The 19,069-nt window shown below is 42.7% G+C and overlaps 1 protein-coding gene across 1 annotated transcript in view; it reads left to right on the forward strand.

Annotated features, from left to right (window-relative positions):
* Nucleotides 1-19,069, forward strand: part of ARHGAP35 (Rho GTPase activating protein 35) — an 81,168-nt gene that overhangs the window by 43,199 nt on the left and 18,900 nt on the right. The window contains exon 3 of the mRNA XM_081018592.1: nucleotides 2,153-2,297. Within this exon, the coding sequence (XP_080874718.1) occupies nucleotides 2,153-2,297 (145 nt within the window). The remainder of the gene's footprint in view (nucleotides 1-2,152; nucleotides 2,298-19,069) is intronic.

Here is a 19,069-nt window from a genome sequence, read left to right on the forward strand (position 1 = left end):
CTGACGACCAAACTACACATGGCAGCCATAGCAGGATCAACCAACATTGTTGTATGTTTTTTCCTTTACTAGAAGTGGGGGATTTGGATTCAGGCTTCAGCATGGGGAGTTTAACCCAACTGTGTTGACTACGGATTAGATTCTGGGCTCAGTTCAAAGTGCTGGTTTTGATCTTTAAAGCCCGGTACAGCTCGGGACTACAATAGCTCGTGGACTGTCTCTCCCCATATCAACCAACCAGGACGCTCCTTGCCATTCAGGGATGCTTTGCAGCTGGCAAGGCATCTTGGCTGAGTGGGGCGCGGTTCACAGAAAGAGCCAAAAGTTGCTGATCTAGCAAAGCCAGTAGAATGACTCTGCTTTCCTACTTTTCATCTCTGCTGCAGAATGGTGTAATAGTAATATCTGTTGTGTCACCATAGGTCATAGCTACAGGAAAAGAGAGCCGCTTCAGTTTCTGGAGCACAGGTCTTAAAGGAAAATTAGCCATGGAAATCCACCTAGGAAAACAAATGAGGAATCCAGCTCAGACTTTAGGTACCATGTACCTTAAGTGTAATGCAGAAAAATGGGAATTGAAAATATAGGGAAACTTGCCTCCCACCCACATCTAATACCTTAATGGAATTATGACTTTTTCCAGACTTTGGGTAGAATGGGAATGCACAAGTGAGAATGTAAGAGCAAACTGTGGCGGGGAGAATTTCAGGTACCCCACTGAATTTCAGGTACTCCACTAACCAAGGATTCTAAAACGTTCTGGAGGCAGCCCTGTTTAGGGAAGCTTTTAATGTTTAATAGGTTATTGTATTTTTGTGTCTTGTTGGAAGCCGCCCAGAGTGGCTGGGGAAACCCAGCCAGATGGGCGGGGTATAAATATTATTATTATTATTATTATTATTATTATTATTATTATTATTATTATTCTGACATTTAACACTTTTGCAAGCCCAGCAGTATTAGTATTAGTATCTAAAAATTAAATACTTTGACTGCTAGAGTTTTTGAAGTAACGTTTGTCTTTCTGCTGTTAATTGAATTTTATTTGATAAAATGAATTTGATGGAGGGTGGATAAAAAGTCTCATGAAAAATGAAACAAAATAATTTTGCAGCCTGGAAAGGACCATAGACCTGCGGGATGGCTCTTGTTCTAGTGTCTGAGGTTCTAGCTAGCAGGGAATAGCCAATTAAATGTTGCTGGATTACAACTCCCATCGTTCCTGATCATTGGCCATGCTAGCTGGACCTGATGAGAGTCTAGAAGGCACCACGTATTGAGAAGATACATTTGCCCTTCCATCTCTCCCTAAGCAGGCCATTCTGTTTTTCTGTTTGCTGCTTGTGGTTTGTTTTTCCTGCTTTTGAAGTAGAAGCTTTTCCTTGGTACTCCAAGTAAACTTCTGTGGAGCCACTCTCCCCCCCCCCCCCCGCCATCACACACTTTGACTCAAAGGCACACCCGGATAGAGTTTGTGAATCACTGTCACTTGACCTGAGGCTTTGTGCCTTCCTTGCCTGTTGCTCTTAGCTGTTCTTGGCACATTGTTGCTTGAGAATAAGACTGGTTTAGACGGAAACAATCCTTATTTGTTTGCTGTTCTTTATCCACTGTGGGAAGAAAATACCTGTTGGCTTCACAGCATTTTTTTGTAAGTGAACAAAATGTAGCTTGCACCATAGCATTTTGGAAGAGGAGGCTCAGAAAGTTTCCTTGTTGGATTTTGTATTTGCTGCGATTTCACTCCCTGCTAGTCAGGTGTAAAAGGTATCTGGTGTTCAAATTATTTTTATTACTGTGTAGCATTTGCTGTGGCAGGTGGTATCATTCCAAGTAGTTTAAAAATGTTTCCTTCTAAGCTTTATTTTTAAATGTTTCCTTTTTATTTTTAAAGTATTATATATAGTTGTATGAACTCACATTCTACTTACGTAGCAATAGCAACCATAGCTTTATAGCAAATTGAGCGCATATGTATAATCAGAAGTACATCTTGTTTTTGACTAACAAGTTAAATTGTGTCTTTTATCGCCCCAGTTTCTTATATTATTGACCTTTTGGCTATTTAGGTAAAGCCTCATTAAATCCATTGCTTCATTATTTATAATGTATGTTTCCAACAATATTAACTCTGGTAAATTCTTCTCTACAGAAACCAAAGCCTAAGCCTCGGCCATCTATCACAAAGGCTACATGGGAGAGCAACTATTTCGGGGTGCCTTTGTCCACTGTAGTGACACCAGAGAAGCCCATCCCCATTTTTATTGAGAGATGCATTGAATACATTGAAGCAACAGGTAAGATCTTTGTAGCAAGAGATGATGTTGTTAGTTTATTTTAATGCCACATCTCATCTGTGAAGGCCCCTTGGTTGGTTCAGAAAGAGTATATGGCTCCATTTGCATTTTGTGGGTGGGTGGGCAAAGGTGGGAAACTTATAGTTTAGTAGCTATGAAAGCTCTTGCATGTACCTTAATTTAGCAGTGTAGTTTGTGTACCTTTGGTCAAACTTTATTGAAGATCCTTGGTAAAATGTCACTTCGGTTGTGCATTGAATTCTGGGTAAAATGAGCCCGCAATGGATTTCATAGAAAAATGTGGCGGCGGCGGCAAATGATTGCTTTTAAGAACCAAAATAAACTCCAAACATTATTTATACTAAGCACTTTCTAAACATCATTTTCTCTTATCTGTATTGGTTTTAAAGAATTAAAAGGGAATGTTCTACAAACAGATTAGCATCTGCAGAGAAGTGAAACAGTTTATTGTTTCAACAGTATTTGAAGGATATGCCTGCTGTGCTTTGGAGGCTTTTAACTTAATGTCGTTTATGCTTGAGCAGTCTATAGATGAATTGCATGCTGTTTTATTTTATTTCCTGTTATACCGTCTATATTTAAATTCTCATGCCTTCATTGCTGCCAGATCAGAACATACTTCTCCCTCCTGAGTAGGTACCAGAAAGTTTAGCAGTAGTAGTAATAATTATTTTATTTTATTTTTTTATACCCCGCCCATCTGGCTGGGTTTCCGCAGCCAATCTGGGTGGCTTCCAGCAGAATATAAGAACATGATAAAATGTCAAATGTTAGTAGTAACTTGAAATTGCCTGTAGTGGTATTTATCAGGTGTAAAGTATTCCTATTTGATGCTTCTGCATGGCTCTGACAAGATGAATCCTTTCCCACAATGAAGGGCTGCTGTTACTCTGTTGTGCTATCAGAACATTTTAGCTAAAGCAGAGAGCAGCTGCCTTTTGCAGTTCAGCAAGTGGAGAAAGCTTTAAGGGCCTTCAGTTTCTTGCTGTGTCTGTAAAATTCCTATATCATGAAAGTTGATGGTGCAGTTTTGGTAGGTCCCTTTTGCTTCCCGCACTAATACTGTGAATGCAGTATTTCACTGCCAATATTTATTTTCACTCCCATCATTTGATTTTTTAGCCCCTTTCAATAATTTGAGAGAGTGCTTGGTTTTTGCTTTGAAATACCCGGAAGCTGTACGCCTGCTCCCTCGGCCAATAAAGTGAGATGAGCGCCGCAACCCCAGAGTTGGTCACGACTGGACCTAATGGTCAGGGGTCCCTTTACCTTTACTTAGTGTGTACGTACAAAAGCATTATGATTTGGTTTTAGGGTACATGGAAATAAGTCACTGCAGAGTGAAATGGGTGCATTCTGCTCTTTATTATCCTAATGAGAGAATAGACTTTCCTTTTGCCTTTGCAAACAGCTCATGTTACTGCAGATAGGAGCAGCGCTTGGGCAGAGTCCAAGATGCACCTGTCCTGTTAGGTGCAACTTCAGAGCTATGATCGGAAAGCCTTGACTACAAGACAGATTCATTCTTACTCAAGATTTTACTACACAAAGAATCTGCCATGTGATTTCTCTACCTGAAATGAACACTGCAGCTTTATTGAAAGTTCTCGTGCCTTAGGGTTGAGCTGCAGATGATTCATCTGAGTGGAAAACCTGTCCTGTGTATAAACATCTTTAGTGTTTTTTAACAATGCCAACTTCCCAGAAGTCGATTCAGATGAAATTAGTAAAGTGCTGATTTGTGGTACTGTTCATACTAATATGAGTTATACCAAAGACCTGATATACCTATTAATGGAAATCTCATATACTCCTAGTGAACTTGGTTCTCAGAGTGTATGGATCATTGTGAGGAAGGACTCAGGAAATTTTGGGGGAGCCCCAAGGTTTGCAGAAATACAAAAAATGTTGGGGCTAACTTGGAGAAAAAACATAAAATTGGGGTGGTGTGGGGAGGAAAGGTGGGGAATAGAATGGAGTATCCTGGGAAAAGGGCATGAATCATGGAACATGAGTTCTCCAAATGTTTTGTTTGGGGCCCTGGAGCTTGTTTGCACAATCAGAGATACCAGACATACTTTGGGATTTCTGTCCTGAATTAGCACCCTTGTTAACATAGGGTATATCTCTAGTTTTTTTGCTTCCTCCATTTCTCAGGCTTTCAGAGTCACTGGGGTAATTGTGTGGTTGTTTGGAATTGTAGACTGTGTTCCCTTCTGCATAATTGTGATAATGAATATGTTTGCATACTAAAAACTAAGTCAGGAGTTCCTAATTGGCCAGAGGCATTTCTGCTTTGCTTGTGCCTGACTGAATCCTTTAATAGCCAAAGATAACAGAACAAAATAGGGGGGTTTATAATTCCTTGTCTTGGATTCTCAGAATAGATAACAGTGCATCATTAGAGTGAAACAAGTAAGCTTTATTATACCATATCCTAACCTCAACACCCAACCAGAGAGGTCCTAGCATTTCGTTTTCATAAATCAGCTGAGGAAAGGCTGTAGCAAACAAATCTGCATCTGAAGGGAGTTTCCCTATGAATTTGGACAGGCTACCAAGCTTTCATGCTGTTGATCTTGGTTCTTAGGCGGTGTTAAGAGGATGCGCTCTTACTGGTCTTCAGCAGTCACAAAGAAAACTTAGGAAACATGTCCTGAGCTAAAATATAATTTCTTAAAAAAACCAGAAGGATTTACCCATATTGCTACTAAATTCATCATTGACTAAAAATGCTTTGCAGTTGCCATGTTTGTGGGTTTCTGTCCCGCTGGTGTAACTGACTGCTTTGTGGTGAAAATGAAGAGATTGATAATGGATTTAAAGGGCCATGGTTCAGTGGCAGAGCATCTGCCTTGCATTCAATCTCTAGCAGCGTCAAGTAGGGATGAGAAAGTCCCTTGTATGAAACCTTGGAGAGCCACTGCCACACAGTGTAGACAGGACTAAGCTGGATGGACCAGTTGTCTGACTCTGTACCAGGCAGCTTCAGTCCTGTCAATCATTACTAAATATATAAAAGTTCAGCTGTGAATATTTGTAGAAGTTAGGGGAGAGAAAGGGGCTGGGGAACTCATACTCTCTGCACATATGCAACTAGCCTGGCTGTCTCATCACTTATATGCTTCTTGGGTGCTGTGCTTGAGACTTTAAAAGCCAGTAAAGTTCTCATGCAGGAGTGCAGAGAGTGGAGTTAAGCTGCAAGCAGGTACCGTCCACCAGTTGCACAGATCAACGGACCAGCCCTGCTCTGTTGCTTTGCCCATTAGCCAAATGCAGACATCTCTCCCTCCCTGGAGAAGTTCTTATGTTCTTTATTTACAAAGGCAGGGATATCTGGGCCCTTCTTTTTTGTCCCATGTGCCAGCTGTCACACTGGTCCTTTGAATCTGAAGAAGTATGAACTACACCATACATAACATGATTTTCACCCAGAGAAGGTGAAAAGCATGCCCATTCACAGGCAGCTTGAACAGCATTGAAGTGTTCCTACCCAGCCTCCAAACAGAGACTGTATGGTGTGGGACAAGGCCTTTTATAGCATCTCCTAAGTCCCATTCTCACAAGGCTGGTAACAGGCATTCTCATTTGGTCTTGCAATGGCCATGAAATGCTGGCCACCCCAAGACCATACCGGCCCAACATCAGACACTAGCCCTCAGACACTACAGCAGTCCACCTCTTCACTGCTTCCTGCATTTTGGGGAAGGGAGGGTGTCTTGTGAGATCAGAAAGATGATTCTGCATGTAAAGCTGTTCCCTTCAGCTGCTTTTAACATATTTAGTGGTAATGTATTCAGACAGTACTGTATAAATAGCTATGAGAACACGTTTTTTTTTAGTGCTACCGTAGAGTCCCAGCGGGGTGAAATACCCTGTGGATAGCACCACTGTTCTCTCTCTCCCAATGCAGACTTCCAAGTGCTGCAATATTCTCCTTTAATCCTGGCTGTGTAGAAATAGAGACCCACCTTTGAAAGTTTGCATTATCAGAACCTCATCCAAGGCTGAAAGACAACTGGATTAGAGTGGGGTATGGAGAAAATGACCTGAATTCTTCTTATTTGAGGAAGTGAGTTTCAGATTGCTTGGCACCACCCTTGTGCTTGGCTGAACAAATATTTCAGATTCCTTGTTGTCAACATAAAATTTGAAGAAGCACAGGCTTCTATGTGCCTGGGATTTTCCTGACAAGCCCAGGAGCAGGGAGCAAACAAGGCTCATAGTCCAGCTCCATGGATCTGTACTAGTAATTTGTTGTTGTTTAGCCGTTTAGTCGTGTCCGACTCTTCGTGACCCCCTGGACCAGAGCACACCAGGCACTCCTGTCTTCCTCTGCCTCCCGCAGTTTGGCCAGACTCATGTTTGTATCTTCGAGAACACTGTCCCACCATCTCGTCCTCTGTCGTCCCCTTCTCCTTGTGCCCTCCATCTTTCCCAACATCAGGGTCTTTTCCAGGGAGTCTTCTCTTCTCATGAGGTGGCCAAAGTACTGGAGCCTCAGCTTCAGGATCTGTCCTTCCAGTGAGCACTCAGGGCTGATTTCCTTCAGAATGGAGAGGTTTGATCTTCTTGCAGTCCATGGGACTCTCAAGAGTCTCCTCCAGCACCATAATTCAAAAGTACTAGTAATAATACTAAGCATTTAATATTGCATTTCATAGTGCTTCACTTTATTATTTCATTCTAATCCTGAGAGTTAGGCCAGGATGATCTTTCAGATGGGTGTGTGTGTGCGACACAGAACAGTGGCTTGCCTAAGGAAAGCATCATAGAACTTTGGCTTCAAGGCCCCCACCCTCTGGCCACAAACAACCCAGCCTCCTACGCCAAGACAGGATCTGTGAAGAAAAGGAAGTTCTAAAATTAGACGCTTTAGGTTGATGCTCCAACAGGGCACCCACTTGCAGGTGGGTGGGTAAGTTTATGCAATGGTCCAATCAAGATAATCGTTGTCTTCTGGCTGACTCCAAAGCCATCCAGATTGGCCTCCACCACGAAAGCTTTCATGTGGCTTGCCAAGGTAGTGTTGTGTACATACCTGGGGTTTTGTGGCAGGAAAGATGACACACCTATATTCTAACCTTGCTGCTTGGTCACATAATTAGCTATTGCATGTTTTTAATTGTACACCTTCAGACACTTTCATTTTTGTTGCCAGGACAGTGTTTTTTTTATACTAGGGCAGAGGTTTTCAACCTTTTTGAGTCCACGGCTCCCTTGACCAACTACATTCTTTCTGCGGCACCCCGTAGGGCTCAGAAGCCCAATTATGTGACCCCTTGTCTGCAGAGCTGGCAGTTTCTCACCCTTTTTTGAACACCCTTGTTCGCTCAGCCTCCTCTCCTCTCCCCTCTCATTGGGAGTCCTCTGGACAGCTGCTGTTCCTGCCCCTGGTCTCTGAGCTAAACCCCCGCCATGCCCCAAGAAGAGGTGCCTCCTCACCCTGCCGCACAGGGGCTTGGGACTTGTCTATCTATTCTCAACAGCAAGGGCAAGCGGACTGGCTCCCTTGCCCGCTTGCTTGCTTCCTCCGAGGCTGCTTACTCCTGGCAACCAGCCCCAGAGGCAGCATTTGCCTGGGGACCTTATAGCCAGGGCTGCTGCAACAAACAGCTGTGCAAACCTTCGGAAGACAGAGATGTGAGAGGGCAACAGAGGAGGGAGGGAAGGGACAGAGGCCAGTGTTGCCCGTGGCACCCCTGGTCATCATTCAAGGCATCCCAGGATGCCATGGCACACTGGTTGAAAACCACTGTACTAAGGGAATCCTTCAGATCAATTTGTTTGCTATTGCAGGGGATTCTAGGCCATTATCTGGGCTTGCTTTTTGTTCCAGTGGGGTTTTGCCATCATTGTGCATGAATGTGATCCAGAACACACCTCATATTCTCCTACAGCTACATGTTGTAGAGAGAAGATCAGCAGTGATGCACAAGCTGCTTTTCAGAGAATCCTGTCTACCATTGCTGATTTTCCACCTGAGAAAACCCTAATAAGACAGTATGAAGCCATAGAGTTATCCAGAACACAGAGTGAAAACCACTAAACTAAATGGCACAGCGGTTAAAATGTTGGGTTTGCATCAGGGAGCCTAGCTTCAGTTTCCTTTTCAGCCATGAAACTCACTGGGAGACCTTGGGCTAGTCACGAACTCTCTGCTTAACCTACTTCAAATGGTTATAGTAAAGAGATTGGTAGGTGGGTGGAGAGAAATGAATACGTTGCCCTAAGTTCCTCGGAGGAGCATAAATTATGATATCAATAATACGTAAGCTTATTGAACCGGTATGATGAGTCCAGTGGAATCCTAGTTTTCAGTGATGGCTTAAACCTAATTCACTAGTTTAAAAACCTACCTCATTTAAGTGATAGTCTTCCAAACGTCGCTCCTCATCAGCTCACCTCTTTGCTGCATCAATAATTGACATAATGTGCCTGACTGTGGAAGTTCAAACAGAATATGGATTATTTTTATACCTGGAAGCAATGGTAGGTGAAATTGGATAACATCTGTGGACTGTTTTAATATTTAATTATTTTCCAAGTTGATCTTGGAGCCTTAAAAGAAATCCTTGCATATGTGTGTCCCCCTAGGATGAATGCTCTCTGAACCTTGGGGCTAAAACTGCAAAAGTATACTTTTTAAGTGAAAGATCTGCTCTCTCCATCACAGCAAAAATGAGAAGAGTCTTGTTAGCTACTGTGTGGACTAAACTGCTCCCTTAGCCTTCCAGCCTGGGTCCCCCACTTCCTCCTTATAAGGAGGGGTCTTGGCTGTGGTTTCACATTGTGGTATGAGTGGCATTCGCTTGTGGCTTCATGTGGTCACTTGTTGAAACAGTTCATTCCTCGGTGGTTGGAGTTCTGCTTTGTTAACCCACCAAGCTACAAGCAAAGTTGCTGATATTCTTGATCATGACTAATAACCTAGAAGTTTTTGTGGGGATGAAGCATCAGCAGGCATTCTTGTTAGGGCAGCATTACAGCACATAGAATCATTTATTTTAATGTGCAGGCTTCAGTCCATCAAGATGTCACTGGCAAAAGATACAGAGCATCTCTTCCCACCAGAAACAGGCATTTCACAGCGGAAGTTAAAACCTGAAGTTGCAGATAAATGGCTGCTTTATATCAGATTGTGTGTTCTCATTTTATCCTCTGTTATTTTCTGTTGTGGCTGAAAAGTTGGGCTTTTAAAATTTTATATATTGGTAGTTGAGATGCCTTTTTCTTGGCCACACTGATTTGGTAAAACAGCTGAAGGCTTTTGAGTGAGCACATGAATTTATCGCTTTTAATTTTCTATACCTGTGGAAGTTTCTCTTTTGAAAAACATTTCTCCCTGCAGATCGATAGACCTTTAGAAAGCAGATTGGCAGCGAAGCCTCTGAACCCAATTTATTCTCGGGGAAACTTGATTTATTCTCAGACATGGTTAGCTGCCTTGTGTCATGTAGCAGGGCTAAGAAAAAGTTCTGAATGGAGAGAGTAATCAAGAATGGCTACTGGTCCCCAGTGGTAAAGTATTGCTGGACATAAAATCTAAGGTCCCAAGGAAGCAACGGTTTTGAAATTGGATCACAGTCCTAACTTCCTGTTTTCTCACTAACAGGTTTTCCTCGAAATTTAATAACTGAATGACAGGTCACAAATTTAGCCTGAGTCACTGCAAGATTTTCCTCCTTTCTTTACATTTGTAACCAACATTTTCTGTAGACTGGAATTTATGTTTGGATAAGCAAGGGGTGCACAAATTGCACCCCTCCAGATGTTTCTGTACTACAACTCCCATCAGCCCAGCCAGCATAGCCAGTAATCGGGGATGGTGGGAGTTGTAGTCCAGAAACATCCGGAGGGCCGTAGGTTGCACACCCCTGCAAATACAGTTCTACAAACCTTGTGTATTTAAGATGCTTCCATATGAACCAGAATTACCCTCATCAATTTTTTAATTTTTTTTGTAAATAGCATGGCATATTTGAGCAGATTCTGGTCTGGAAGCACCCCCCCCCCCAACTTCCAAATGAACTGACCTGGAACAGGTTTTTGTAATTCTCCTCCCACCTCCAGGGAATTTATGAATGCCTGCTATATGAGGGAAAAGTTATGTTGAAAGCTCTCTTCCTTCCCGCCCATCCATCTAAACCTGGATTCCTACAGAAGTAAAGTATGTCTCCTATCCTCACTTAGTCCAATGTTCCTTCTTGCTTTATACCCTTAATACTAACTTTCATTTGTTACTTGGGTTTAGATAGTCAGAAGTGACGCTTATAAACTTGATGGTTGTGCATGTGCTCCTGTTCAGAATGCATCTAAACTGTGGATGAGGCAGCCTATGGTTCATTTGGATGCTTTTTCAGTTCTACCTCAGGCCGGGGGGTGTGTGTATGGGTCATATGTGGACCTCCAGGCCTCTGTCCCCGGGGACTTTCCCCCGGTCACATCCATCACCAGCCTTGCTTCAAACTCTCCTTCAGCGTTTTTACCTAGCTATAATGTTATATGCAAATGCGAACCATTAATGCCTCTTGCTTTTCTGGATGGAGAATAGAGGTGTGGGTATAGAAAGTAGCCTGCTGTACCATGATAAACCTTACACTCACTTCTCCACTAGTTTGCCTTAGTGCCCCCACTCTGAGAATGTGGTCGCTGGAAGGGAATGCAGCCCTCTGCTGTAAAGGGTACCCCACCCATCTTAAGACAGAGAACCTTGCAAAACGTCTCTTGGTAACAGATGCTAAGCAGGTAATAACTTTGCTTGAAATACAGAAAACAATTTAGAAATTTTAATATATTAGCACACATTCAGAATGTTGCATCAAAAGATTTGGACTGAATTAGTGTGGGCCATTTGGTTCATACACACAGACTTGGTGCTGCCTTAAGTTTTGAATGCCAGAAGACTGCATTGAAGAATAATTTTATGCTGCTTGGCAATTCCTGCTTTTTCTAAACCAGCATCCCTTTCTCTGTTTATCTGCAGTACTCAGTTACGGTGCTAACATTATCAACATGTACTGTATTCTAAAAACAGTATAGTAATTTGAGAGTACAGTGGTACCTCTGGATATGCACACCCCTGGTTGCGTATCCTTCAGGTTTCACCGCACATGCGCAGAAGCATTTTACTGCACAGTGCGCATGCGCAGAACAGGCACCTCCGGTTGCGAATTCCTTGGGATCCGACGAGCTCCGGAACGGTTCCTTTGCACAACTGAAGGTACCACTGTATTACCCCTAACCATGAACTTCAGTATCTCTTAGGGTGCTTCCCAGCAACACACATGAGCCCATATCCAAACAGCTGTGCAATCAGTTTCATGTGTCTAGAGGACTTTCGACTTCTGTCTCTGAACATCAGTCGTCTGTGCCACATGGCAAAGCACCTTATTGATTTTGAAGCAAAATTTCTAATGCAGTTTGCTATGGCTGTGAAAAGCTGTCTGCTTCTCAGAAGAAAGAAAGAAAGAAAGAAAGAAAGAAAGAAAGAAAGAAGCTCTTGGGTTCCAACTATATGCTGTTGCTTTTCCTTAGCTTGCATCAGGCGAGTTTGAATAAGTAGGGGTCTGGTCTTGACATAAGTAGCTAAGATTTTGGGGACTGTGTTCTTGTTTCAGTACATCATGAATGAGTGTAATATAATGCTTGTGAAGCTCTGGTTGGACCCTGTAGATCCACAGCTGCAGAGTTTGATACTTGAACAGCTGTGTGTACGTGGAAAGCTCTGTGGAAGGTGCTGGGACAGGTACTTTATTACCTAATAGCTTAAGAATGTCTTTATGCTGTTCTCAAGAGGTTTTAAAAAGAATTATAGGAATCTCAACTTCATTCTAGAAACCCCAGGCACCCCTTTTAAGTGTTTTGTGATGAGGTAGCGGTGGTGAAAATGTGTAGGCAGGTTCCGCTTTGAGGGTCAGATTTATTACCCGTATCCCACATTTCGTCCTCGAGGGAAACGCAGCGTCGCTAACAGCAAAACAGAAAACGAATTTACACAAAACACAAGAATGAAAGTCAGTTTGACAAAGCATACAAATATTTGGAAAGTCAGATCTCAATTGATGTCAAAAAATGCAACAAACCTGTCCAATTTCTAGCAGGAGTTGATTCAACAACAAAGGTCCTCCTCCTGTTCTTAATGTCACCCCCCCCCCCATGTCCCCATACTTGGTCTCCTTGTATGGTGGTGGGAGCTCCCTGGTATTCTTCTGGCCATGTGACCAATCACAGAGGTCTTTCCCACCTGATCAGCACCCCAATCCTCCCTCTCCTGGCTGCTACACCTCCTTCAGGCAACAGTGTTTTGACACTGCCTTCAACTTCACGGACAGTGGCAAGCCCTTTTCCTGCTACTCACGCCAACTGCTGACACTATAGTGGCGGGCGCCTCACTGTGTAGCATTTGGTGGGCTTCTTTTCCCCCCCGCTGATGAAATTTGTGTGGCTGATTTGTTCTGTGAAGCTTCACTGAGCACATTTGACTTAATGTTGAATGCATATTTGACTTCTTGTGTCTGCTGCAGAAAGCATTCTGCACATAACAGCTTCTCTCTCTCTTGAGCGGTTGCCTTTTATTTATTAGAACATTTCTCTGCTGCTTTTCATTTACAGAGAGAAATACCAAAGCAGTTCACAATAATAATAAAGCACAATAAATGCAGTAAAATCAGTAAAAAAAAAATCCCCCAAACAAACACAGTAACTATTATTAATAATAATAGTAGACTCTCCTTGGATGAACAGGCAGGTCTTCAGATATGTCCCAAATCAATGTAAATGTATTGACAATCACATGTCAAAAAAATCCTGAGCCAAGAATTGTTTTTTCACTGGGGAGTGAGTATTTTGCTAAGCTTGGCTAGTCTGCCCCTGAACTCTCCTCCCTAAAAGAAAAACTGCACCACTCCTTAACACTATAAACCCCTTTAATCAGTGTATTACAAGTGTGTTGCACTATATGATATGTCTAAAACTTGGCTTTTATTTTTAGTTTTAAATATTTCTATCCCGCCTTTTAAAAAGCATAAAAAACTCAAGATGATTATCAATATATAAAATAATAAAACCCTATTAAAGAATGATGGTAAGGGAGAAAAACGGCCAAAAAAGAACCATTTTAAAAATTCATATTTGGAAAACTAAAATGCCTGGGAATATTAAAATTTATTACCACAGTAGCATGCATTTGAGGATAAGCAACTTTCCATTCCACTTAGTGAGGTCTTCTTCGTGACCTGGGATACCTTTAGAACAGTAGCCGCCAATGCTCCGTGGCTTCCAGTACCTGCCATGACACTTGCAAAAGGTCTCAATAAATATCCCCTCCAAAATACACAATGCACCAGATACAGGGTCCCCCCCCCCCTTGCTCAGTTCTTACTTGAACTGGCTCAGTCTCTCCTACATTGAACATGCCCCATTAAACATGCCCACATTGCACTGGATGGCAGGATTGAATCCCTACCCTTCCATCCATTCTGAACAGAGGAGAGATGTAAATAACTTTATCGCTGTGAGTAAGGGTGGTAGTGGCTGATGTTGGTGTCTTTTCCCACATTGACGGCTTGTTTTAGGCGGTGGGATATGTCCACAGCCTTCTTTTGTCCTGCCTCTTTTTCTGCTTTTATTTGTGGTAACCATTTGGTCATGCCCCCCCCCCCAAGCCATTTTGTGCCTAGCAGTCACAGGACTTTCTCGAAATTCCAAATTCTTCCACTGGCACAAAGTTTGGCAACGCGGCTGTAGACCAGCGAAGTATTGGCCCTGTGACTTCCATAATGAAAGTGCAGGTCTCAAAAGACAAACAGAAAAGCCCAGTCACAAAAATAGCACTATCAGACTTCTGCAAACATGGTTTTGGACAGTTGATAGGAAATGGAAGGAGGGAACTGAGCAGATGGTTTCCATTTCCACAGCCACCAGCTGAAAGAATGTGCACGAGTAGGCAGATAAGTAACCGGACAGCATAATTTAGGCTATAGATGAAGACTTTCAAGTGAAGACAATTGGCTCACTGTCCAAGGGTTATCAAGGCCCATTTTGAATTAGATTGTTTCATGGTCATAGCAATCCTATATATTCTTATTGAACTCAAGTGGATCCTTGTAGCAATAACCACACGTGATGGGGAGGGGTCTCGACAGGACAGAACCTGAGGTTTGCATAAAAACACCCAAGGGATTGGGGGTGCTAAATGGGTATGAAATGCTAACAGTTGGGGGAGATGGAAGATCTGGGGGTGCTGAGAAGGGAATGCCACCAACTCTACTGGAAAAAGGTATGGCTGACTGGCTTAAATCCTTAACAGGAGTGTTCTACACTGAAGCATTTTGTTGAATGTCCCACTTGTTAGGCTAAATACCTGTGTAAGGCTTTCAGCTGGAAAATTAGTTCTGTATTTGAGTGTGTGTTTTGAGATTTCTGTCTGGGGCCTATTTGACCAGAATTTATTGTGAATTGCTCTGATTCCAAGAGTCTGTTCAAGCAGTAACTGGTTAGAGTAATTGAGCTATTTCTTTGCCCGTGTTCAAATAACTAACTCCAGCTGTCCAAGAAAGATTGTTTTTAAACTGGGATATTCCTAGAGGTGCCCAGGCTGCTGCGTAACACTTGCCTTGGCCAGCAATCACACTAGCCTAATGGATGGGCAAGGAAGAGGCTGAATTATAACATCATGATAACTTTGCAAGCTCATGTGTAGCCTGGATTCTTTAAGAGATTTCTGCAGGAACTTTAGGAAAGGAAGGAAGTCAGTAGTTGATGGCTCTCTTGCTGCTAGAGATAGCTGGTGAAGTCCTTCAGATTCAGGCCCCAAAAGAAACTTGGTGTAATGCTCACTTCAGTGGAGAGGTAAGTACTAGAAGCTCCCAGATTCTTCTCTGACCACCCACATTGTTAGACCCATAATAGCTCAAAATACAGGGGCAAATAGCAAACTATAATTGAAGGCCTTGGAGCAGGAGGCTTTCTGGTTGCCTTTCTCCATTGATAGCAATAAGATTGTATTAAAAGGCTGCCTGCACCACCCACACACCCATGGTGGTAGAGGGAGATAAAGCCCACTCACTGCATGAGATCCTTGAGGATGGAAGAGTCCCCTACTGGAGGTAGTTTTTCCAAGATGTACTCTTGTACACAAATCAGTGAATGGCGTCTCCATTCTTAGGGGCTTGGAAAACTGTTGGGGAAAATGGACTTTGGGTGAAACAGCTTCGCTTGTCTTTGATCCAACCCAAAGTGCTTCACTTTGGGGAAGGAGATGGGTGGGTGGAAGAGGCTCACCTATCTCTGCTCAAAGGTTAAGTAATAAGTTTCATGACACCTCAAAACCAGTCTTGATGAAACCCTACAGATGTTGCACCTGATCCTTGTAATAGGTAGAAGTTCTGTTTTAGTCGAGTTGATTGCTTGCTTTAAGTGGATTTAAAAGCAGAAAATAGGAAACTTGGGCACTTATTGTGCATGTTATCTGGCAGCGGCCCTCTTTGGTTTTCCCTGTATGAGACATTTTAATTGGAGATGTGGGGATCTTCTGCAAGCAGAGCGTGTACTTCACTATTGATCTATGGCCTCTTCCCTGATATACAGTCCAGATGTTCCACCAGTACTGTTGACAAATGATTTCCCCGGGCCAATTTAGCATCTATAGTCTCACTCTAGTTTAATGTAGCCAGAATCTGTTTTAGTTCTTAAGCCAGGATTAATCTTCATCCACCCCATCTTGTAAATGGATGAAATGGTAAGTAATATTGCAGACTGTTAGTGTTTCCTTGGTGTGTGTTGGAAATGAATTAAGCTTGCTGTTGGCTCCATTTAGTGCTACTTAATGTAATAGCCATTACCCAACATGGTCAATTTTGGTTGGGTTAAACAAAGAAAACAGTAAGGTGTATTTCAAGGCAATCTCTACCTGTAGAGTGGGAAACTATTAAAAACAGCTAAAAATAGGTCTTATTTGTAGTGCCAAGCCTAGGGGTAAGAAAATGAATGGCTTGGGACTACTAAAAATGTGGTTTGCAATTCTGTAAGCTCATGCGCCATCTCCCTTCTCCCCCTCACAGGCAAATTACAGTCTCCCTTCTGTCATTCGATTATTGTTATGTTGGTTTTGGCAGAAACACAATTGAAGCTAACCAGGATTGTCCTCAAAACAATGGTTTGAATTGGGCTTGCAAGCTATGGTTCTTAGAGCAGTCTTTGTTATCTGTAGCCATGTTTATCCTAAGCTGGTGTAATGCTAAACCATAGTTAAAGCAAACCATGGGAGGGGGGAGTTCCTGGTGACACCTTTGTGAGCTATGATTTGAAGATGACCCTGCTTTGTCTGTTCTGGGCCAGTACTTTTCCTTTCCTAAATTATTTTGGTCTAGTCCTTTCTTGGATAAAGCCTCCTAGCTCTTTTTTTTTTGTTAAGTTTTAATTTATAACATGTAGAACTTGAAAGTGGGTCCTTTTCATATTGAAACTGACAAGGTGGTCCAAACAACCGTGATTCTGGTTGTTTGCTGATTATGTGAGTAATTTTATGTGAGAAAGCCTCCTCCTTCCAGTCAATAACTGCCGTCACTGAGACAACAAAGGCTTAGATCAGGCTTCCTCAACCTCGGCCCTCCAGATGTCTTGAGACTACAATTCCCATCATCCCCGACCACTGGTCCTGCTAGCTAGGAATCATGGGAGTTGTAGGCCAAAAAACATCTGGAGGGCTGAGGTTGAGGAAGCCTGGCTTAGCTCAAGAAGGCTTAGATTCTGCTCCATCACCTGCTAAATGTTGTAACTAAGAACTAGTGTCTGAACCTGTTTTTTCAGTCTCAGCCCAACCCCCCCATATGTGTGTGTACATCTATATGTGTATCTCCTATTTTTCAATGTGAAATTACAAATTAGTAAACATAAACTCAAAGCTAATCACACATGAGTCTGTTGAAGAAAACAAGATAATGGTTTATACCCAATCATTGTATAGGCAGAAGGAAGTTTGCACAACCAGGTTTTTGCCCCCCAAGCCCCCCCCCCGAATGTCCCCCCCAAGGGGTGGGGGTTCCTGAACAGCATAGGCTATGCTCCATGGAACGGCAGTGCAGTGGGGAAATTGCCTGAAATCTGGCAGAAGAGCCCTGCACAAAACTGCATCAGGCAGGCATTACAGGCTTGACTACTGTAATTCGCTCTACGCGGGGCTGCCCTTGATGCTGTCCCGGAAACTCCAGCGGGTGCAGAATGCCACAGCGAGGCTCCTCACGGGGTCCCTGCCATGGGAACATATTCACCCAGTGCTTTTCCAGCTGCACTGGCTTCCGCTGGAGTACAGGGTCAGATTTAAGGTGCTGGTTTTGACCTTTAAAGCCCTTCATGGCCTAGGACCCTCGTACCTACGGGACCGCCTCTCCCGGTATGCTCCACGGAGAGCCTCAAGGTCCATAAATAGCAACACCCTAGAGGTCCCGGGCCCTAAGTAAGTTAGATTAGCCTCAACCAGAGCCAGGGCCTTCTCAACACTGGCTTCCGGCCTGGTGGAACGCTCTGCCTCATGAGACCAGGGCCCTGTGGGATCTGATTTCTTTCCGCAGGGCCTGTAAGACAGAGCTGTTCCACCTGGCCTTTGGCTTGGAATCAGTTTGATTCCCTCCCCCTCTTTCTTTTTCCTTTCTCCTCCTATGAAGAGATTGCACCCTAATGTTTTAATGTTGTACCTTAATCTTTTAAATTGTATTTTAATCCACTTGTTTTTATTATTGGTTGTTAGCTGCCCTGAGCCCGGTCTTTTTTTATTTTTATTTTTATTATCATTATCATTATTATTATTATTATTATTATTATTATCATCATCATCGCAGGGAAGAGGTGATGGGAAAGACTGTCTACACAAACTGCCTTCTGCATATGCAAGCTCTGGGGAGAGGGCTCAGTGAAAAGGGCTGACTGCCATTTCACATAGAAATGACATACGGTGTGAGCTTCAAATGTATGCTTTGAGCATCCATTGATTATCTGGAATGTTTGGGGCAACAGGAATGCTATTTCCATAGAGATGCCTTGGACCTTCATGGGTACTTGGGATTGTCGTGGTCTTGGATCACTGTCTGAAGCAATTTGACAACTGATAGCTTGATGATTTAGGAAATATAGGAAGCCGAAATATGCCAGGTCAGCATGTTCATTTGTTTGATTCATAAAATTTTTACACTGCTTGGTTGTTAAAAAAACAAAAACAAAGCTGAAAGCAGTTTACCAAAAAACGAAACAGTAAAAATCCAGAATCTATTTTAGCCAAATATGTTATGTAGCCAAATACTGTGTTGGTTGCCTTTAGCAATTAAGCAGACATTTGCTTGGATTGATCCCTCAGGGTTGCTCTTTAAATTTTTTTTGGACATTGCATTTCAAAGGATTTACTTCAACAATGGTAGATGTTGTCGAACAGTGTTAGATGAAAACATGGTTAAGTTAAACACCAGTACCCCATAGTTATTTCATTAAAAACTGGCAATGTAAAATGTGAGCATAATGTTCCAAATTTCCGAGGTGTGCAAGCCACAGTAATAATTAACTTGGCTTCATCATTCCTGATTCTGACCACAGCTGAGGGGTGATCACCATCCAGCAATTAAATGTTCTACCTAACCATGTTTAATAAGAGTATGATGAATATGTTGCGGATAATGGCACCAAAATGGCCATTGTCACTGGTGGCCTCATCTGTAGTTGATTTTAATTTAAAACAGTGTTGAAATTGAATAATTCCAAAT

Source organism: Podarcis pityusensis (assembly GCF_964106645.2).
Source record: "Podarcis pityusensis genome assembly, chromosome: 8".
In the NCBI taxonomy this organism is placed as follows: Eukaryota; Metazoa; Chordata; class Lepidosauria; order Squamata; family Lacertidae; genus Podarcis; species Podarcis pityusensis.